The following is a 23,748-nucleotide window of genomic DNA, read 5'->3' on the forward strand; positions in this document are numbered from 1 at the left end:
CTAAGCAGTTATTAGACTTCGAGGAGCCTGACATGCCAACCTTTCTGATAGTCATATGTCTTCTGTCATTACTTTCAAAACAGAAAAAAATCTGCATGTCAAGTTTTTCTTCCCTTTAGTAAAAAGTCATAAAAAGCTGTCTCCTGTTTTGCTTGTATGGTTCATTGAGTGAAAAGGCTACAGATTAACTCTTGTATTTGCACATCAGCTCATAAGAATAGTTGTTAATGTATTATCCTTTGAGTATAATAAAACTAGACTGGGTGTAACTATTTTTTTTCTACTGTCTCCTACAATCTGCTTCTTAGCACTGTTCCTTTCCATACAAGAATAGAATGATGATTCTTCTGTAGCTGTTTAACCATACTGTCAAGAATCCAAGGAAAAGTTCATTGAGTCTGTAAATGAGTGAGTTAGAGCAACAAGATGGGTGAGAATCTTTTATTGGACCAACTTCTGTTGATGAAAGAGACTAAACATTTGAATTACACTGAGCTCTTCAATTTAGAGCAAATATGCACTCTTTGATGATAAATAGCAAACACTGACATGGGGAAGAGATCCAACAACATGTAAAGGAAAATAACCAAACCAAAACCCCCCCACATGATTATAGTCACTTCCACTGTTTACTGGCCCCTTTAACAAGCAGCTGTGAAACTTACCATTATCTTCTAAATTTTATTCTTCTTCTCTCCTTGTGAGCAGAAATGAGGAATCTCTTTGTATCTACTCGAGTATCTCCAGTAAATTTAGCAGCTCTCTGTTTGCCTTTAATCTATAAAATGGGGACAATAATATCTTTGTTGCTAGTAACAGCTTGAGTGAACTGTACGTGTAAACTTGGCAACTTGTGTTGCCACTTTGGAGCAGATGGAGATTTTCATCTTACACTAGCTGCTACTCGAGAAGGCTGTGATCCCATTCATCTCTCTAGATGAGGTCTTCAAAAATGTTAATGGATTTAGTCTCATCACTAATGTGAGGCATTAGTCTCATCACTAATGTGAGGTAGGGGAAGTACAGTAAAACCTGCGCTATCTAGAATTTAAGCATCTGCAAAACAGTAGAAACCGGCAAATTTCTGACACTGGGAAAAGCAAAAAAACAAAAACAAAAAACCTGGCCCTTTAAGTGCCAGGATGCTCCTCGACGAGCATGCGGCACGTACGTAGGGGAGGGGCCAACAGCAGCTGGAAGCAAGCAGCAAGCACCTTGGCTCCCCCTGCGGCTCCTGGCACCCCAGCAGGCCAGGCCAGCCCCCACCTGTGGCTCCCTCCTCCCTTTCCCCCAGCAGGCTGCCCCCACCATCTCTGCCTCCCACCCCCTGGCTTTCATCCCCCCCACCAGACCACATCCCCTCTCCCGCAGCTCGTGGCCCACCCCCCCCCCCAGCAGGCCACATCCTAACCCCCGCATGGCTCCTGTGCCCCTCTCCCACCGTAGGCCCTACATAGCTTCCCCTCACTCCCCACCCCTCAGATAACCAGAATTTTTGGGTTACCGGCATGCCCTAATCCCTGGGCATGCCGGATAACACAGGTTTTACTGTAGTGTTGCCTTTACGTAACGCATATGTATTCCCTAGCCCTTACTACTTCCCCTTTCCCTGACTTTGTCCATATCATGTTATATTGTATCTGGCTCTCCCCTATAGTCTAGTATGGTAGCTGCCTTCTTCACACTGCCTAGGCACCAGGAAGCAGAGCATTGAGAGCACAGGACAGACAATTTTTTGTTTATCCATGTCAGTGCATGGCACCTTAGTTAGAGGCCTTTGGCAGCTAGAGGAGCGCTTACGGGCCAAGTTCTACTCAACCTCTGCATCCTCAGGGTGTACAGAAAAACTTTTCAGTTTTTGTTGGAGTATTATAAAAATTTGTTAGCTGATCGCTAATTGTGATTTTTCAGTTTCATAACTTGGCCAAATGGGGGCAGAATTTCATGCAACAGAAAGACCACCCCTAGTCCAGGAGTGGGAAGCCTTTTTTGGGTTGGGGATCACTGACCCACAGTAAAATTAGTTGGGGGCCGCACACAAGTGAGAAGCAAACAAAAAATAGATTGAGGAAAGGAAAACAGTCCCCACATTCCTCTTGCACACTAGAGCTTGGCGGGTCCAAGCTAGTAGATTGTATGCTCTAGCCCAGTGGGGAAATGGCAGGGGAGCTGGAGTGCCACTGTGGGCTCCCCCATTCTGGGGGGAGGACCAAGCGTCAGATCCTGACCAACCAAGGTTCCTCATTTCTGCCCTAGTCAAATTTTGAGTGTTTGCTCCAGTCTGCAGAGCAGTGTTCCCTCTAACCTGTGTGGCAGAACAGCTTCACATGTCATTCATCAGCCCCACTCAGTCAGTCAGCTCTGTGCAGGGAGTCTTGAGCCACTGACTGGGTGAGGCTGAGTCACTTGTGAAGCTGTGCTGCCTTGCAGCTTAGAGGGAATGCTGCTATGGAGAGGCAATAGTTTAACTGAAATGGTTTTAAGAATTTAATGTTTTCTGAAGAATGAGATTAGAGAATGGTTGAACTGGTTTACCAGAAGCTCTTAAGAAATTTAGCCTGATGCAGGTAATTATATGGGCAGAAATATCCAATGATGGCTAGTTTTGGAAGACAACTGAAAATACAGGGCTTATAATGGAAAGTTTTAGAGCATCTTGAAATATCTTTATAGAGCTGCTATCTTGTTAAAATATGTATCTACAGATTGAAATGGGTTTACTCACGTTTTACAATTACTGCATCTTAGTGTGGAATACTTGTGTTGGAGACTTCACTTCATAATCCTCACACATTCACCTTGAAAATAGTTTAAATGGGATCCTAATCACACATTTAAATTCAACTTGTTGGTCCTATTGATTCATCACAGAAAAGGATTTTATTTTTTCCATGACCAGATGTGGTTTGGTCTGATTAGGAGGGTTTTCATTCAAGTTACTTGGAACAGCCAAGATCAGTCATTTGAAATAAGAGAATTTGACTACAAATTGAGCTAAAGAGAAGATCAGCCACTAATTTAACAAAATGCTTCACAAGACTCATTCAGAAAGGATCTGCGTCTTCATGCACTTGAATGCATCTGATATTATTCCTGGAGATGAGCTTATTTTATTAATGGCATATCTAGACCTTACCTGCCAAAACTGGGACATCAATATAATAGAATAATTTCTATCATGATCATGTTTGATTAGAATGAGTAGTTTCTCAGTATCTTTACATGTTATAACTAAAAATATTTTGTATCAACTACCAAAAAGTTAATGTATAGATAGGTTATGGATTATTCAAAATAAATTGCTTTTGTTGGCAGTTCTGGAGGTTTTTTTGGCTAAAGTTGTAAAAACTCACTTATTAAACTTAAATACATAGAGTATTTTGTGAAAATAAATATTTTACTATTCTTTATCTCCTTGGTGTATAAATTTAAATTTTCATGCTAATCTTGTTTCTGACAGAGCTGAAAATCAAGCAGGTGTCTTGCTGCTGGATTTCATGGCCTCATTATTTTTTTTTTTTAATTTATTTCATTTTGTCTTTTGGCTACAGCAGCCTTACTAGAATGGTTTCTGGTACACTTGACCCTCTTTAGTCCAGCAAATCACAGGGTTGTCTGATTAAAGGTTTTGCCGGGCCAGGAAGGGAGTGAGGGAGATGGGGTGAGGGCTCTTACCTGGCACTCTGTATCCCCTTCCTCTACAGTAGTGTGTCCCAAATGGGGTTCCGCAAAGTGAAAATAAGGGTTCAGTGAGAAACTTCCATGACACTAACATTTTATGATTTCAAAAAAATATTTAAGAATTTATGAATTTTATTGAAAACAATTTTCATTTGTGTTTGCCACAATAAGTGTCCCTATGTAATGCCAGCATAGCCAGAGTGGGGACGATGATGTCACTGCACTGCGCATGCAGTCAGTCATATAACAGGTGATCACACCACTATCATATATAAGGCTGTTAGAAGGGGTTCCGCAAAATTCTTTTGAGTTTAAAAGGGTTCAGTGGCCAAATAATATTGGGAAACACTGCACTACAGGAACAATGGGAAAGCCTCCCAGAGAGCATGTGACTGCACTGTTCTCCCAGTTGTGCGGGAGGGACAGCAGCACAGTGGAGAGCCATTTCCACTTCTGGCTACCAGTGTCTATACCATGGGTGTTCCGGAATTAGCTGTGGCTAAGTTTCCAACTCACCTGGATCGAACAACTGAGATTCTATTTTATGAGCTAAAAGTTGTGATTCTTAGCAAAAGCTGTAAGTCATCAATCACTAGATGATCTAGGTGCTACTAGAGGAGAATAGAGCATCACACGGAGCAGGTATGGAGTACATCAAAATTAATATTCTAAAAAGACTGAAAAGATAAGGGTGAGGTAATATAGCGCTGCATACAAAAGTGATTGTAGATTTAGGCTTGCATTTAAAAATGAAAGCACAAGGTCAAGCAGTCAGTTTCCTAGTACAGTCATACTGCCTTTTCTTCTGCCTTGTAAACAGACTGTGTTTCTGAATTGACTGCATTCGTGCATATGAACTCTGCAACCCTAGACATTCTCAATTGAAGTGTAACCAGAGCTTCGAAATTCTCAGTTCTACCTTATAGTTGGAGGTGATAGTAACAGTGTACCAGGTTAACAGATGAGTCCAGACTCATCAATTAACCTTCATGGTTACATGCAGGTTCCTGGTACATGTGGGGAGCTGCCCTTCCACCCCCTGCTGCCTCTGTATCAGAGGCAGCAGCAGACGGGGTGGGAGGCAAGAGCTGATGTGTGGGGAGCGGACTGTCCTCTGCATGTAAACATGTTACAGGTTTACTTACCCCCATTTTAACATTCCTCCACTATAGTATGTACATATTGAGACAAAACTCCTACTTTTAAACTAATTGGGTCCTGCGCTTTCAGGCATATTTGCTATCCTCAGAGGCTCACAGCAGCCCTCAATTTTAGGCACCAAACGTAGAGCATTATTTAGCTGTTTGTTGAGCTCTTTTCGTCATTGACCAGTGTATGATATGAGGCGAGAACAAACCCCACAGTCTTTTCCCCAAGTTGAAATAAGGAAGTGGATGTTGGTGGGAACCTGGAGGAATCCAGGCCCACCCTCTACTCTGGGTTCCAACCCATGGCCCTGTAATAGCAGCTGCCTGAGTCCTTGCCATCTACTACAAGAAAGCTCCAAGACCCCTGAGCTACTTCCCCACACCTTCCCTAGCACCTTCCTTTTGTCCTCCTAGTGTCCATTTGTGTGTCTTCCTCCTATTCCCAGCAGTGCTTTCTGCCATCCTTTCGGCAGCCGATGCACACCACCAATTGCAGGCAAGCTCCTTTTATAGCCAGTCTCAACTGGTTTTCCTAATTAACCCCAAGTGTCCTAATCAGCCCAAGCTGACCTGACTCTGCAGGCCTGCAGAGGAAAACTCAGCCAGGAAAACATTAGAAAATAAAGAAGGAAATAAAGAGCTGTTAGCTGTGGGTCAGGGCCTGGTCAATTAGCCCAAGGTGTTCAACTGCCGCTGATAGCCTCTGCTCGTTCTAATCAGCCCCTCCCTTCTACTCTAGCAACAGAGACCTCCTCAGCATGAAGCACTTACACCTCCCCTCCACTACTTTATTGTAACCTCAACTGACCCGTCACAATACATATTCCATATGCAGCATTGTATGTAGCCATGTGGGTCCCAGGATACTGTAGAGGAAAGGTGGATGAGATCCTATATTTTATTGGACCTATTTCTGTTGATGAGAGCACAGAGGTGAGTGCAGCAGAAGCGTGGCCATCAAGCCCCATCTTCAGAGATTCCCAATCAGGCGGAGAAGCGGAGCCATGGCAGCTGAGGAGCTCCAGCCTTGGGGAGCCCCAGTGGGCAGAAGCCAAAGTCTAAGGCCTGTAGGCTGGAGTGGGGCCATAGCGGAGCCAACTGCAGGGAGGAGGAGTATCCTGGGAGGCTGGTGGCAGGTGACCTCTCCATATCTGGCAAATGCTCTCAGGACCAGTCAGGTCCCAAGGGTACCAGATAAGGGAGGTCTAACCTGTTCAGTTTTACTTAGATTAATTACTGGCACCACTTGTACAACCGAACATAGACCCTTTGCAACGAATGAAGACCTTTTATTATACAAAAGCTATTTCTCTGGAAGTATGTGATTGAACAAAACTCTTAAGATAAGTGGGAAGATAACTGGTTGAACAGGAAGTGGTTGACATGGATATGGCTAGTAGATGTGTTTTGCAAGAGAATTGTGAAACGATGTACAGTTCAGCAGTTTACCTACATATAATCAGGTGGGGCAGAAGAACAATGGAATAGTTTCATATAATCAGATTTGCAGAGAACTGAGGGAAATTTTAGTGTAACATGTCACAGAACAATTTTGTTTTGTCTAATAGGAATTTTGAAGTTTGGATAATGGAAACTGACATGTGTTTCTTGTTGTACAGGTAATTCTTAATTGATTCCGAGACTTCATTTCCTTTCAGTGGCATGTTACTCTGCTGACAGGATTTATGTCACATGTTCTGCACTTTCCAGGACCATCAGCGGCTCAATTTTCTTGTGCTTTTGATGACTGAGTCTCACACTAATGTTGAGAACAAGCAAATGTTGTTGAACACAAATATGCAAGGTCAAACCAATGCAGGGACCATAGGCAGCAGATGAAACTAGGGCTGGGGGCAGTATGCCCACTACCCTGTCCTGCCTTTTCTGCCCAAAGCCTCTCCCCTGTCACCTACAGCCCTGGGGGAGGCAAGCACACCAACTGTGGGAGAAGGCCACACATTCTCCAGCATGCAATCAGTGTCCACAGCCTTCCTCTCCCACCCCACCCCCACAACTTAAGAGCAGGGCAGGGGCGTGGTGTGTGTGTGGCTCCAACATTCCCCAGCTCTACACACAGCATGGGAGAGGGAGAGAGGGCAGCACATGCGCACAGGGGAGGGAGAGCTGGCAGAGCTTAGCTCCAGCATTCCCCAAGCCTGGCCTGAGCACAGGAAAAGGAGAGCAGATAGCACACTGCCCCAGCCTGTCCCGGCTAGAGTGCAGGGGGAGTAGAGGAGAGAGAGTAAGTAGTGCATGGCCCCAGGTTTCCCTAACCCCACTGGGGTGAGCACTGGTGGACAGAGTGTGGGAGGGGCAGACTGACAGTTAAGTCCGTGTCCTCCGGGGCGAGAAAAGCCCCGTTCGTAACTGCGGATCCGACATAAGTCGGATCCGCGTAAGTCGGGGACTGCCTGTATATTGTTCTTCTTAAAAAAAAAAAAAATTGGTGTTCCTCAGTCTTAAAAAGTTTAAGAAACAATGAGTTAAAGGTTACATGACAGATCTACTGCCACTTGGCTTCCTAGCTGTTCGAGTCAATCTGATATGTATCCACATTTGACTTTAATGAATATAATTTGTGTGCTGGCCACCATGAGAACCAGGTACCTTCCCTTAGCCAATTATAAAATATGGTTTTGGGTGTTCTTGAGTTGGCTATCTCAATAAGATTTCTAGGCCACTGCAGCTGTGTTTACACGTGTATGTTTTGAATGCCACATGTCAGATACCAATAAAGATTTGGGTTGTGTAAATCTTGTTCCACCAGTGGAACCTGCAAACTTATTGAAGACAGTGCATAGGGAACTGACCCAGTTTTCTAACTTGGCCACCATGTTGTCTGTGTTACAATCATACAAAGAAGGATTTAAGCTGCCTGATAAGACATTTAGATTAGAGTGCTTATTTTGATGCCCCCTACCAATCCATAAATAATGTGACAGCATTCCAAAAGCTGTTTTACTATTGAGTTAAATACTCACAGTCAGTGAGAAAGCATGACTTCCTTCCAAGGTAGCAGTACAGAATGATATAGTGAAATCTCTGAGTATTAATTTTCCAGCACAACTTTACTAATCATACATCACTAACCTGTATATCCCATAATTTGCAATCACAAAAGGCCACTCTTTCCCCAACTTCTCATTGAATGCACATTAACTTACTATATTTGGGGTCTTGCATTGCTAAGACTTTTTAAAACAAAATATGCTTCAGAATAGTTACTAGTGCACTATGAATAATCTACAAACACATAGCCTTTGACACATGCTTAGCTGGCTCCCAGAGCCCCCCACCGGAGTACCTCCTGATACTCTGGCATATCTGATAATCCGGCACCACCTAGGTCCCAAAGGTGCCAGATTACTAGTGCACTATGAATAATCTACAAACACACAGCCTTTGACACATGCTTAGCTGGCTCCCAGAGCTATCCGCATTGAAGTACACAGACAAAGGTGTGGAAACCATCTTGTAATCCTAAAGCTTTGCTAATGCAAGTACAGTAAAACTCCAGTTGTCTGGCATCCAGTGGTCTGGCACTCCAGATAGTCCGGCACCAACCGGAGCCCGGAAGTGCTCCGGTCAGCCGGACAATTGCAGCGCGGGGCTTCCCCCGCCTTCCTGCAAAATGGTGGAAGAGGGTTCGCCCCTTGCTGCGTCATTCCTGACCACCCCCAGGATGCAGTGTGGGTCCTAACAGACCCGTCACAGCCCCCCACCGGAGTACCTCCTGATACTCTGGCATATCTGATAATCCGGCACCACCTAGGTCCCAAAGGTGCCAGATTATCAGAAGTCTACTGTACTAGGAAGACAATAAGAAAAAGCTTATATTTTAAAGTCAAAAGCAAGTAAAATGCAATATAAAACAAAATGGATAGTGATTTATGCCCATTCCTTCCAAAAGTTATCTGACCAGAAATCTAAACCTTGATGCCCAGAAGCAGACTGAAGACATCTGGTGAACTAATGCATTTATTAGTAAAGCTTTTTTTAGATGCAAGAAGTATCACTAAAAGAATGCACAAAGTTAGACATAGGCAAAGTAGACAATTTGGATCCTTTGACACTTAGGCAGAAATGGTAAAAAGTAGTGGAAGACAAAGGTAAGATGTGTATAGGAGAAAAGAAGATTTATGTTTTAGTTTTTGAAGTGAGGACTAGGAGCTTGAACTTGATGCGAAAAGTGTATAGAAGCCAGGTGAAGGATTAGGATATAATTGAAACAGCAAAAGTGGAAGATGATATTGGTAGCAGAATTTTGGATAGAGTTAGTGAAGGAAAAAGTAAGTGAAAGGTGTAAAGTCCAGGGAATAGGAGGTTCCAACAAAAAAGGTACTAAAGTTTCAGAGGGGTAGCTGAGTTAGTCTAACAGGAGAAACTTAAAAAAACAACAAAGTCTAATAACACTTAAAAGACTGACAAAACATGTAGATGGTATCATGAGCTTTTGTGGGTACAGCCCACTTCTTCAGATGACCGGAAGTGGGTGTGTTTACACTGCAATAAAATACCCACAGCTGGCTCCTGTGAGTTGTCTCGAGTCTGGATGCAGTGCTATAAAATTGCAAGGTTGATGTCTGGGCTCAGGGAGGGACCTCACAGTGGGGAGCGGGGAGGAAGTCCCAGAGCCTGATCTTAAGGTATCTGCATTATAATTTTATATCCCCTCAGCCCAAGTCCTATAAGTACAGTTGAGCTGACATGGCCAACAATGGATTTTTTTTTTTATTGCACTGTAGGCATACTACAAATGTCTCAGTGCGACTCCCAGATTCAGTACAATTGCATATAGAGACAGGAGTATTAACAGCACATCTAATTTTTCTTAATGTTTCAACTGGAAGAAACATGCTATCTGCATAATTAAAATGGAGAAAATAGGTGATTTTAATAGTATAAAAGATAATCTCACTTAATTGTATTAATTGAAAATTATAAATTTACCCTGTATGTCTGGACATCCAGCTAATCTCAGGGATTTTCTTTCTTCCAGGCTGTGAAAAAACTTGATGGACAACTCCTGAGAGCAGGAATGAAGAGAAAATTGATTATTTAATAGCAAGCAGGGATGCAGCCAGGAGTTGGTGTGGGCCAAGCTGTAAAAGTAGGCTGCCAGAAGCCACATGATCCTCCTTTCCTTGGCTTTACTTCTCCCTTCTCTGTTCCACTTTGCTTCCCCCTTGGTTTTCTCTTCCTTTCTCACTGCATTCAGGGTTCTGATAGGCCTTTTCCCCATAGCCCGAGGAAATACAGGAAAGATATAGCTGCCTTTTTGGGGTTAAATATTAACTGTATGTTGGAGTTTCACGTACTGTTCTGACATACTCCCTTGTTAAGTTAGGATCTGACTTTTTTTCCCCAATTGATCAGCGGGAGCAAGAGAAACAGTTACTAGGAGTCTTCACACTGTTGCTATATTCAGGCTTCTGTAAACAAGTAGGAACTCTTGGGGTAGATGGGAAGCTGCCTATTGGGTGGCTCCTGGGGCAAGACACCCTGGTCAAGCTGAGCCTAAAACAATGTTCTTGGTTATAACACAGTGATTGTGCATAATGAGAGTGTGATTGGTTGGGGACTAAATCAACAAGTAGAAAGGAACAAACAATTCACTATACTCCAGATGACTTGCCACAAATTCATGTCAGCTTTTGTAGTTTGTATAATAAATATTAGAACACAAATTTGATGGCGTTGAAATACTTTAATGTCAAACACAAATTTGCTATTTTCAGTTGTGGTTTTAGTGCTACTGTGTTTGTTGCAGCAAGGGTAGGAATCACCCATTATTTAGCTTGCTTAATGTTTTTCACTATAAGACCCCATTGCAGTTGCTTATAACTTTGCCAAACTTTTAACAATTTTTCCTGAAAATTTTCATGCAAGGTGTCTGGTTCAGGCTTGCTTTTTAAATAAATTTCTTTATTTCAGTCAGAATGGTTCATCTCTTTCTGACAAGGAGGTTACAGAAAAATACATAGTTTTGTTTTGCTCAGGTTAAAAAATTGGGCTATGTTCTCTTTGAAAAGCTCTAACACTTTGGCTTTGGAGCAGGAACTTGAACTTTGACAAGGGCAGCCTTTGTGTCAGGGATGCGTCTTCGCCCTCCCTATGAAAGCCCTCCAAAATGTGACTAAATTAGAAAAATCACAGTTGGAGCATACTCAGTAGAGACTTGTTAGTTAACCACTTAAAAGTTTCTGAAGATTGTCTCCCCTGACCATGCCCTAAACATCATTCTCTTCAACTGCAGCTCCTGTCAGCTCCAGGCTATCCTAGGTCCAGCCACTGGAATGGAGAGCCAGGAATCTGTCTTCCTTGTGCTCTCAGTGATTCCTTTTCTGGGCCCAGTGTGGAGGGCTAGATTGGAATGCTGAGGAGTCAGGAGCTGGAGCTGTAGATAGGGAGTACATTGAGATGAGGAGCATGGGTGGGATGAAGACTGATAGTGATCATGGGGTGGTAAAGAGGTGGGGAACTGAGCATTGGAGACGTAGGAGTGGGGGGCTATATCAGTATCTCCCAGATGTTCACAGAAATGGGTGGTGCTGCTGCATTGGTTCTGGGGGTTGGCCTGCCTGGAAGTGTGCATTCAGGGTTAAGCTGTTGTTTAGACATGTGCCAAAACATTCCTGAACCATGCAAACCAGAAAAGGAAATGATGGTGTCAGGGACTCTAGCCCAGATGGCTCGGTTCGTTGTCTGACCGCAAAGAGACGGTCAACACCAGCAAAGTCCAATCACAAGCTCTTTATTGAAGTGTGCACACAACAATAGAGAGGAGCCCGTCTCCAAAGAGAACCAGCCCCGATTTTAGTAACAGGTAGGCTTATAAAGACAGTTCCGTCGCGTCATAAGCTCTTCATCCAAGCCACTTACCCCCCTTTCTAAAATTTTTAATATCTATGCATATCTTGGCCAACCATTGATTGTGGCCTGAAGCGCTTCATAATGCATCAGCAACTTCCTTATCAATCACAAAAGGCAGGTACCAGGAACGAGGAGACAAAGGAGTCGGGCACAAACAAAGGGTAAAAATAGAAAGGTAAGATTAGCGAAGGGGAACAAAAACAGGGAGTTACTGACCAGTTCTCAAAGCAAGCCAAAGTAGGTACAAATATGTAATTTATCACTTATCTTACTTCTATAACCTAAGCCAGCATGGAGGGTGCGCCTCTATTTGAACCACATTTCTGGTTCTGGTCAAGAATACTCAGAGGCCTATGAAATTAGCCTTTGTTAACTTTCCTTAGCATAAGGTTGACCAGGCCTTGTTTTTCTGGGCCCAACAATGGTTTTTAATCATTTATACCTTCAGGAAAATTTAAATAAAGTTTCACTGGGAAAAGAAAATGCAATTCTGTTCTTGAGATTAAACTGACTTATAAAGACGCCTTAGGTTCCCCCCAGCTCCTGTGGTATTATTACACAAGAGGGAGGTCCTTCGGGTTATTTAACTCTGTATTTCCATAACTTAAATATATTTAAATCTAACTCTGGTTTTCTTGATTATCCTATGCCTAAGTGTAAAATAATTGCAGCCTCCTTGTCCTCCTCTCTTGTTTCTCCGTACTTCCTGTTCTCCTAGTTTCTCCCATCTCTTGCATCTTTATGTATTCTCCTACATATTCTAAATTCCCACTTCCTCTTGTTTTCCATATTCCCTTTTAAATCCAGGTTTCCCCTCACTCCTGCACCGTCTACATTCCCTTACACAGAACTTAGTTTTCCTCTCCTTCTTGCCCTCATAGTTGAGTAGTTCTGGCACAACAGGTCAGTTTTGAAAAGAAAAATATAGAATTGTGTCATTTCTTATAATTTGTATAGCTGAAAGAGACAGTTTATAATATTCTGTGGCGCTGTCCAGACTAGCGATTGTCACTCCCACATTGCAACGTTGGGTTCCTCACTGTGCTTTTGCTGTTGTGACTTCCAACTTAGGTCACTCACAGTCAGCCCTAACATGCAGGTCGTGCCCTTAATGTCTGTGTGTAATGTCCTCTCTGTCTTCTCTTTTCTAAACTAAACAAGACCAGTTCTTTCATTCTTCCCTCATAGCTCATGTTTTCTAGACCTTCTCCAGTTTCTTCACATCTTTCGTGAAATGTAGTGCTTGGAACTGGACACACTACTCCAATGGAGGCCTAATCAGCACAGAATAAAGTGGAAGAATTACATCTCACGTCTTGCTCACAACACTCCTGTTAATGCATCCCACAATCATGTTTGCTTTTTTGGCAACAATGTGACATGGTTGACTCATGTTTAGCTTGTGGTTCACTATTATCCCTAGATGCCTTTCTGCAGTACTCCTTCCTAGACAGTTGCTTCCCATTCTGTATGTGTGAAACGGATTGTCCTTCCTAAGTGTAGTACTTTGCGCTTGTCCTTATTAAACATCTTATTTACCTCAGACCATTTCTCTAGTTTGTCCAGATCATTTTGAATTATGACCCTCTCCTCCAAAGCACTTGCAATCCCTCCTAGCTTGGTAACATCTATGTTGGAACAGAGTCTGGACACTGTGTGGCTGTGTCTATATTGGCACCCTTTTCCGGAAAAGGGATGCTAATGAGACACTTCGGAATTGCAAATGCCACGGGGGATTTAAATATCCCCCGTGGCATTTGCATGAACATGGCTGCCGCTCTTTTCCGGCTCGGGGCTCTGCCGGAGAAATGCGCCAGTCTAGACGGGATCTTTTAGAAAATAAAACCTTTTCCGGAAGATCCCTTATTCCTGATTTTAAGAGGAATAAGGGATCTTCTGGAAAAGGCTTTATTTTCCAAAAGATCCCATTTAGACTGGCGCTTTTCTCCGGCAAAGCCTCGAGCCGGAAAAGAGCGGCAGCCATGTTCATGCAAATGCCGCGGGGGATATTTAAATCCCCCGTGGCATTTGCAATTCCGAAGTGTCTCATTAGCATCCCTTTTCCGGAAAAGGGTGCCAATATAGACACAACCTGTATAAAGCAAGCAGAAGGGTTTATTAACACGGAACACTGGTGGAGTGTCACTTCACTTATTAGGCTTGGTGACTGCCAGACAATAGGTTACAACTGATTATATAGGATGCTAGTGGGCGGATGAAGTGATGGGAAGGGGGAAGATCCAGGACCCCCTGGATAGGTGCTAACCGTGAGGCAAAATGAGAGCAATAATCTAAAGATTACATAGTGTTTTCCTCCCATAGCTTACAGGATACCTTCTATCTAGTTAAACTGCTTAAACAAAGCAGACATCAGTTGTCAGTTATGTGTTAAGTGGCGATGTGTCTGTTAGTTTCAGGAAGGTATCTTTGCATGGATGTGATCTGTTGGTGTTACACCTAGAGATTAAATCAGAGACAGTAAGCATTTGTTCCTAGCACCATTGAATGTGTTATGTCCTGTCTCTCACCCACTGTCTGGATCGTTAGCTCTATGGTGACCTTTCTCCAATGGGCTAAGCTGGGTGGGGTGAGTAAACCTTCATGTACTGTATCTGACATAGACATAGATGTTTTGTGTGCCTGTTCCAGACTTGACATTTAGAATAGGGATTCTTAACAGAATGTCATAGCCTGTCTCAGAAATTTTTACCCTACAGTGTACAAACTTAATGAGTGTACTCTCTATATCATCATCTAAATTGTTGAAGATATTGAACAGAACCAGTCCCAAAACAAACCTCTGTGGAACCCCACCTGTTATGCCTTTCCAGCATGACTGTGAACCATTAATAACTACTCTCTGAGAATGTTTATCTAGCCACTTATGCACTCACCTTATAGTAGTATAATCTAGGTTGTATTTCCCTAGTTTGTTGATATGGTCATGCGAGATCATTTCAGATGCTTTACTAAAGTCTAGGTATACCACATTCTCTGCTTCTCCCTTATCCACAAGACTTGTTATCTTATTGAAGAATGCTGTCAGATTGGTTTGATAAGAGGAATAAAAATAAAAAACTTCCTAGTACTAAAACTTAAACTAAATGTGGATCATCTTCCCGGTAACACTGACCAAATTCTCAGGCCCAGATCTGTCCCTACGTGCTGTTTCTTTTGTTTTCATGGGTGCAAAAGAGAAAGGTGGCTATGGAGAGAGAAATTGGAGTGTACTTGCCTTTGCCTTTCATCCTTTACTTACCCTTTAAAAATGCATTGTGCTGAGGTTTGCCTGCCGCTATATAAAATTCATTTTTTCTGTGGGATTGGAGACAGTCTGGTGATGAAAGAGGTCTCATCCTGTTTGCTAACACGCAGATCTGTTTGTTTCTGCTCCTCTTCCTTGCCAAAGAATGGCACCTGGGTAGGTGATTGTCCTTTAGCTTTGATGACAGCTGGCTAGAGGTGTCATCTTATCTTGGTCTTTGAGAAACTAGTTTTTCCAGATTTGTATACATTTCAAATCTAATTTCATTTTATGGTTATTTATTTTCATCTAATGTTGCTACGCACACTTTATCATATTAATGACCAGTTGTTAGTTTTCAAATGATACCTCAAATGGCATTTTTATAAGATTATTGCAGTAGTATGTAGGGTGTGAATATATAGGGTGCTTTTGATTATAGAGTACTAGTGTATTAAATCTTCAGAGAAATTCCCAAAGATTGAATTATTTCAACATGGAAGTGATCTTTCATTGCTGTCAATGAGTGTGAAGCCAAGCTGCTGGTTGCTTCCTATAACTCTCTGGAAGTGAATATGCTTGTGTCTAGTCTCAGTTTTTGGAATGCCCATCAGATGGGGACAGATGTGGCTTCAGTCCCAGTGAGAACAATTGAGCCAGCAGTCATGTTGAAAAACTGCTGTTCTTTGTGGCATTCTCTGTATAACAAGAAGGAGAAACTTTTCATTTTTGAAGAACAGAAAGGAAAATGATTGTTGAGGCTTTAGAAATAATTCTTCATATGTAACCTATGCATAAGACTAAATGATGTATATCAGAGTGGCCAACCAGGTGACTGGTCTGCAGGGAGCAAGAGGCCCGCCAGCGCTGGACTCACTATGTGGGGTTGTACATTCCCATCCCATCCTGACACCCCTCTAGAGTGGCACCTGGGGCAACTGCTCCTCCCTTCTCCCCTTCACTATACCACTGCCGCAGAGCCAGGTACCTTCCTCCCCCAACCCAGTGCCTGGGTCTCACCAGAGCTCCTGCCACAGCCATGCGCTTCTCCCTCCATGTGCTGGGGCACATGTGCAGAGTGGCCATGAGCAGTCCGGGCGTGCAGCTCCAAATGAGCCGTAACCCTAAGAGCCGCATTTCTTTGATCAAAGAGCCGCATGCGGCTTGAGAGCCACGGGTTGGCTACCCCAATGTATATTGTGACAGTTCCAAAACATGGAATTTGGAATCTTCGGTAACCTAGCTATATTTCTCAGGGCTGTGAAGAATTTCACATCCTGTGAGATGTACTTAGGTCTCCCTAACCTCAATGGTAGATCAGCTAGAATTTTCCCACCAACCTAATTACCTACCTCTAGCGAAGGGAAAGGTAGTCTTTCCATCATAGTAGCAAATGTCTACAATACAGCATCATTGCTGCTTTTTTACCACTATACTGTAGGCATGCTCTGAGATACATTAGAATTGAACAAACTCCATGAAAGCAATGGAACTACTCCAATTTGTAAAGTTATTCAGATTTACATGACTGAGGTTTTACTGGTAATAAGAATGAAATTCCTTTGGAAACAAGTCACCCTTTGAACTGGCTAGCCCCTCGTGAGTTGTTTCTTAGTCATTTTTCTTCAAAGTAGCAGATTTATAGCTGTACAAATTACTATCGTAAAAAGAAGGCCTTACTTTATCCCATGAAATGCAGGAAATCTTAAAATTGATTCTTTTAACGCCTGCAATTCTTAATATTACATACTGACTTCAAAATTTCTGAAATAAAGAGGTAATTAACAATACAGAAGCTTAATTCTGAATTTACCCCAAAATTACGTAAATGCTGTCTTCCCATCCTGCTTTCCCTGCTGCACCACTCTGCTACAAGTCATGGACAGATCATGCACCATGAATTTTTTTATTACAGTGACCTGTTCACGATTTTTAATAAAAATACCCATGTCTAAATTGTAGCCTTAGATAATTGTTGAGGACCACATTCTGAAAGAAATCTTTCATGTATCTCCTCTTCTGACCTTTGCACAGCTGCTCTCCCCCACCTTCACCAACCTGCCCATCAGAAGCAAGCTACCCACAGAGCAGCACCCACCAAATCCAATTGACACCAGATCCAGCAATAACAGATGAAGAATCTGCAGATTTATCTCCACTGCTCCCACGAAACAACTTTCAAGGTCCATAGGTCCTACACATTCCCATTACATCTTATGGTGCACTTCTTCCTGTGCACATATACTCTTATGGGAAAAGAAAAAAGTAATGTGTCTGTCAATATTTAGCTCAGGTTGGCAAGCATTAAATCTTGGACTTTTAAAAATACTTACATTGTGTTGGAGGGCAGAGAAGGGAAAGTACAGAGCAATTATGAACAATGGGAGTGTACAAATCACTTGTAATTGAGAGGAAAAATGAACATACTGGTTCCTAAGACTATTCAAAGAAAGGAGTGTAACTATGAACAGACAACTAGAAAGAGCTGTCTAGGGTTTTATTGACTTAACTGTGTTAAGTAAGGGTATGGATCTTTTACACCTTTGATCACCATAGCTATTTTGACAAAATGTTGTCATTTAGATCTGGCTCATATAAACACTCTTAATTTCCAGAGTTCCTCATATGACTTTAGCTTAAGTTTAATGTAAGTCATTACCTGTTAAAATAAAACCACTTTTTTTTGTATAAAACTGTAAGGGGCAAATGTGGATTAAGATTGAAAAGATGATCTTAGGTCTTGTGACAGAACTGTTTCTTTAATTTCTACCAAGCTGCACTATTCTTTGTAAAGGAACTAAACTAAAGAACTACATTTGGATTCCACAAAATAATAAAAATAATAATTACTATATATTTGAGTTTGTCTTTCTGTCTGTCTGTTCAAGAACTCCTCCTAAACTATAAGAGCTACAACCACCAAATCCCGTGTACAGCTTCTTCTTATCATTACTTAAACAAGCTAAGGGTTTGATTGAGCCAGGAAAATCGGATGTGCCTGGAATGGGATTGCTTCTCATAAAACCAAACAGAAAAGAGACAGTCACCAGGCTCCCTTCAGGGAGGCTGGGGGAGCTGAAGTTTGCCCTCTTCAGATTTTTTTGGGGACATTGCTGGCTGTTCCCCTTTGTCAGGATGTGAGGGGAAAGTGCCATTTGCTGCATTCTTCACTCTGGCTGGGAAGCATGGGGGAGCAGATGAACTGTGCACTTTGCTCTCGCTCCCTGACATTGATAGGAAAGGAAAAAAGCAAGCAGCTCTGGTATGAATCTTGGAGGGGAGCTACCTTCTCCCTACATGCCCCCGCCCCCAGTCTCCTGTCCAGAGCCTCTCTGGTTGTTTAAACATTTTCACTGCGATGTAAGTAGAAATGTGGATGAAACAAGTATAAAAACTGCAGGACAGTGTCTGCTTTGTCCTATATTTTATGCTTTGAGGTGTAAACTTGTCTTTGTGAGAAAAGCTCCCATTTTTTTTGAGTCTTAGAATCTAGAAATGACTTTGAGCTGTCATTTGGACTTTTATGCCATTATTAGAATTCACTTTGGTGTTTATATTTAAATCCTAGTATTCAAAAGACATTTGAGAGAGTAAAGTTGGGTTTCTCTGTCACTGTGTATATCTTTTTTTTTTTATCTTAAATGAACTGTAGGAATTTCTTCTGTGCAATTAGGGGATATTTGGATTGTACTGTAGAAAGTAAGCACAAGGGCAAAAATGGCTGCCTTTTCTGTAGCGTTGCCATGTATCTTGCAGTGTTAAGTTGTGTGGCCCAGTGCATTTTATTATTCTTTAAAACCAGTTCATTCTGTTTTACTTCAGGCTTAGTCACCTTCAGGCATTGCAGGCTGTGTTGATTAAGTCTGCTGTTCCGTCTTTAAGCACTGCTAGATTGTAGCCACTAGCAACCAGGCTGCAATAATTTCCCTTTGATGACATCATCGACTGTGGAAGAACCCAGTTGCTGCAACAAGCCAGCACACAGTCCAAATCCTGATCAAATATGGCAGCTTCCCAGCCTGCTGCAGTTGTATAAGAAATGGTCCGGTTGTTCTGAACTAACAAACATTCCTTTTGTTTGTTACACTCATGGATGTATCTTCTGATCCTTATTTACCATACGATGGGGGAGGAGACAACATTCCACTAAGAGAATTGCATAAAAGAGGTATAATTAATTTATGTTACTATTCAGTTTCTTGTGTGTTTGCATGTCTGCATGGTAGGTTGTTTACAAATTTAAAACAGAGCTTTTAATTCCTGCATTTTACTTCATTTAGCTTGTCTAACGTGTTGTAGCAAAAGAATCCAGCCTTGATTATTTTCTCTGTGGGAAGATTAGTCCTGCTTCACATCACATCAGCTAGTGACTCCATTTTCAGTATGTGATAGCCTTTTCCTTTTTCTTTTTCTTTTTCTAACTTCTTTTTCACCAAGAAAATAAACACTTTTTTGGTGTAGCTTTCTATGATCAAACTGTTAGAAATTATAAAGGAAGCATCATCCTTTCAGATACCTTAAATAATTCTTATTACCTTGAGCTTGGAAGTTTCTGTACATGATTTCAGAGTTAACTCCTTTCTGGCATGTTTGGGATTAAAAAAATTGTCAAAATGCAATATATTAACTAAATCAACATAAGTGTTTTTTAAGAAATAAAAGGTTTATGCAGTTGATATTTAAAATATTTGCACTTGAAGTAGGTAAAAGAATTTTATGAAGAGGCTGATGGTGAATTGTACCTCTTATACGCTGAGTACTGGATCAGAAGTAATGAGCTTAAATTGTAAAAGGGAGATTTAAGTTAAACACAAGGAAAAAATTCCTAATTGTAAAAGTAGTTTAACACACTAACAGATTACTTAGGGAAGTTGTAGAATCTGTCATTGGAGGCTTTTAGGAGTAGAGTAGACATACACCTGTCAGGGATTGTCTAGTTAATTATTAGTCCTTCCTCAATGCAGAGGAATAGACTAGATGATCTATCGAAGACCGTCCTAGTCCTACATTTCTGTGATTCTCTTGCTCACAGGAAATCAGGATTTCAAAAAGAATGTAATGTGATTTCCAAAACTGTTGCAAAATCCTTTTTTATTTGCATGTGCACAGCCTGTTATTTCTACGATATATTGCAGGTGTTAAATCAAAATACGTATAAAGATTTGGTGTGGTATTGAGGACGTAACCAACCAGTTTACAGTGGAAAATGATAAAATCATAAAAATCATACCTTCAAAGTAAAGAAATAAATCTCTTGGTTCTTTCTCCCTTATCTCTGCCACGTTGAACTTTTCTGCCCCAAAACCTACTGATTAAGTATTGTAGGCCTTTCTCAATTTAGTTTCTTCTTGCAGTTGATTAACTTAAAATTAGACTATCAGCATTTGCAGCTTTGAAAAACCAGCTTTTGTGATGGAATTGGAGAACTGATAGCCTAAGAATAGCTTGATTTACATAAAATGTATTGTTTTTCCGGATTGTATGGAAATTGTTATTTTTTAATCTTTCCACTCCAGCTTTTATTTCTACAGAGAATTAATTAGCCCATTCATTTTCTTATTCAGAATATGCAACTTTTATTTCAGTGCTTATTATGAGCAGCTTTTTTGATTACTTAGCTAATAATGCAATATGCTACATTAGTACTAGTTGCCTTTCCTCTTGTACAGTGTGGGTCTGGATAAATTACAATGTGCTTATCTTAACTATAACTCCTTGAACTCAAGTGTTCTCTGACCAAATCACCTTTGTGCTAGATAATTTTTGCAGGCTGGTTTATAGAAATCAATTGTGAAGATTTGCTGACAATACTTTGTTGTTCCTCTGCGGATTGTTTGGCTTTTTTTGTTGCCTGACATCAGCAATGTAATTTTGCAATAATTCTGTAAAGAGGAAATAGAGAGAAGCTACAAGATACTCAGTATTATTGGTCATGTTTTATCTTTGTGCATTTTAATAATGCAGTTTAACAGAATTGACTATAGTTTTCTAGGTAATCATTAGACAGGGTGATAATATAGACCACAAGCTGCCCACTGAAGGAAATAAACTTGTAAAATGTTCTGGGTGGTAAGTTGTCATTGTTCTTACAAAACACAATTTGCGTACACTGTAAAGAAAATGATCTGGGTCTGTACTGAGTATTGACAAAGATGGTGACATCACTTGCAGCCAACCAGAAAGCTCCAAGTATAATTCAAGTCATTTTATAACTTTTGATCAAATTACCTTGAACAGTATTTATGATGATACTTCAGTTTGTTGGAGTGACTTTAGCTTGAGATATCAGTTTACCAACTGAACTCTCTTGCAATTCTTCACTTGGTTAATTCATATTATCTAAAAACAGTCAATAGAAAATTCTTGCCTCAGATTTAAAGTTTATGCCACACAGAGTTGACAAAAATATGCTGCTTTTCCCTACTATTTCGCATTTTTGTCATTTTGATAGAAAATATGAGGCATGAAATACTAACAGTAAAAATGGAAACACTTTTATATTAACTGAGTTTTTGGGGAAACTGCATTTTTTTATGTTGTTGTAAAGCCTTAACAAATTTAAAGAAACTACTTATTGAGAGGGAGAGCAAGTCTCTTAAATAACGTGTTAGGAAAAAGTTCTCCCCCAACGCACAACATTAAAAAATGATTTAGTGACAAAACAGAGAGGTTGTCTACATATGCTACAGAGATTAAATTAATATCTACATTGCAAAATTGCTTTGTAGTGTTGATATGTGCTGTTAAATTTTGAACAGTTTAATTTTCGTACCCCAAAGTTGGCTGTACTTCATCAATGATTCAGTGATGATTAAATTCAGTAGGGTCAAGTGAGGCTTGCTTAGTTCAACAAAGGTCTTTACTAGTTGCCTTTCCTATTGTAAAGTGTAGGTCTGGATAAATTATAATGTGTTTGTCTTAACTATAATTCTTTGTGCACAAGTCATTCAAAAAAAGTCATTACCTGATGAAAAGGGACATTAAATATTAGATCATTATTATCATGATCAGACCCAATAATTTACCTTGGTTCTTTCCATAGTAAAAGGGCCTATTAGTTTTGATTATTTCAGCATCAATATACCATGTGACTTGTGTCAAGCCAGAAAACCCCACATTAATTTATTATGTGATTTATCTTCCAACTAGTGATTGTAGCGCTCAACCTTCTTCATTCAGAACAAATGTTCTTTATAGTAAATATAAATGTTAAAATAAACATATGGTCTGAACTTGCTTTAATTTGGCTCTATGCTATGCTCTTTTTACAGTACACTTGACTCATCAATATTTCCTATGTTCCCTGTTGATCTAAAATTAAGGAGACACTGTCAGTTTGAAATCCAGCCAGTTCCAAAAAAGTGTTTAAAAATAGTGCATAGTCACGAAAATGGGTTTTAAATGCTGAAATTGGATGGCTCCTGAGTGATCAAGGCCAGCTGATGATGTATAGTACTGTCAAGTGCACAAATAAATCTTTTATCTAATCTTTCAGTGTTGATAATCTTAGGAATTACTCTCATCAGTAATACGTTTTTTTAAAAATTCAGACTATAGTGTGTTTTGTTTATTTCTTGGGAAGACTGTCCCTTTAAGTACTTTGACTACTGTTAATTTTCACCTTAAATGTCATATGCAATTAACAATGAAAGGTACTTTACATAAAGTACCATAGCACTACATTATAAGCTGAAATTGAGTCTATCAGCTGGACAATTTTTATTGGTTATTTACATCACTTTTTTCCTCTTGAGCTCATTTTTTTTTGCACTATTTTTGACAGACTTTTTCAGTATTTCTAAAATATCCGGATTTCTTTTGTCTGTCAGCTTGTTGCAGATGCACTCACTTATTTGATGTTTCCTGGTTGTTTCGAAAAGGGGGGGCGGTTCTTCTCTACCATTTGCTCAGATTCTCAACCCTTAAAAGAAAGGCAATGTACATAATGGGTCTAATAATTGAAATTAGTGAAAATCTCAGATTGACTTAAACAAGCATTAGATCAGTTTCTGTGTGCACATAACACAGGAGCAGCAACATGTTTAAAATGTGTTTGAAATTCTCAAATGAAATTATTTAAGAGCTCAAGCATTTGACTTGTGACTTATTTACTGAGTATGGTACCTACTTGAAGGTTTTGTATATTAAGAATGTCTGTATCACCGTAATATCTCAAATTTGACCTATGATGTTTTTTTAAATCTAGGGAAACCTTTTTCCAGTGAGACAGCATAATAACTGACAGCACTGTTACTTATTATGCATATTGGAGGCATCTGCTACCGTGATACTTAAGTATAATTTGCATGACTTAAATTGCATGGTCAATATTCACATTAAGGGAGCAAATTCCCCTATTGCCTGTAGCTCTTTGAGGATACATTCTTCTTACATACAGGCAGTCCCCGGGTTACATACAAGATAGGGACTGTAGGTTTGTTCTTAAGTTGAATCTGTATGTAAGTCGGAACTGGCGTCCAGATTCAGCCGCTGCTGAAACTGATCAGTTTCAACAGTGGCTGAATCTGGACGCCAGTTCTGACTTACATACAGATTCAACTTAAGAACCCCAATTCAGCTGCTGCTGAAACTGATCAGCAGCTGATTCCAGGAAGCCCGGGGCAGAGCAACTGTGCCTCGGGCTTCCTGTAGTCAGCGCTGGTCAGTTTCAGCACCGGCTGACTTAGGGACGTCTGGGGCAGAGCAGCTGGGGTGCTGCTGGGTTGCTCCAGTAGCACCGCTCCTCGGCGCTACTGGACCAACCCAGCAGCACCCCAGCTGCTCTGCCCCAGGAGTCCTGAT

The 23,748-nt window shown here is 40.9% G+C and overlaps 1 protein-coding gene across 5 annotated transcripts in view; it reads left to right on the forward strand.

The window, feature by feature from the left end:
• CLCN3 (chloride voltage-gated channel 3) overlaps positions 1–23,748 on the forward strand; it is an 83,454-nt gene that overhangs the window by 7,738 nt on the left and 51,968 nt on the right. For 2 of the 5 annotated variants that reach the window (XM_075931135.1, XM_006111677.4), the window contains exon 2: positions 18,769–19,114. The exons of 2 other annotated variants lie outside the window; for them this stretch is intronic. In XM_075931135.1, the coding sequence (XP_075787250.1) occupies positions 19,036–19,114 (79 nt within the window). In that variant the 5' untranslated portion in view covers positions 18,769–19,035. Of the gene's footprint in view, positions 1–308; positions 431–18,768; positions 19,115–23,748 lie in introns of all 5 variants that reach the window. One more of the 5 variants, XM_075931137.1, reaches the window with a different exon arrangement.

This window comes from Pelodiscus sinensis, chromosome 5 (assembly GCF_049634645.1).
Source record: "Pelodiscus sinensis isolate JC-2024 chromosome 5, ASM4963464v1, whole genome shotgun sequence".
NCBI lineage: Eukaryota > Metazoa > Chordata > Testudines > Trionychidae > Pelodiscus > Pelodiscus sinensis.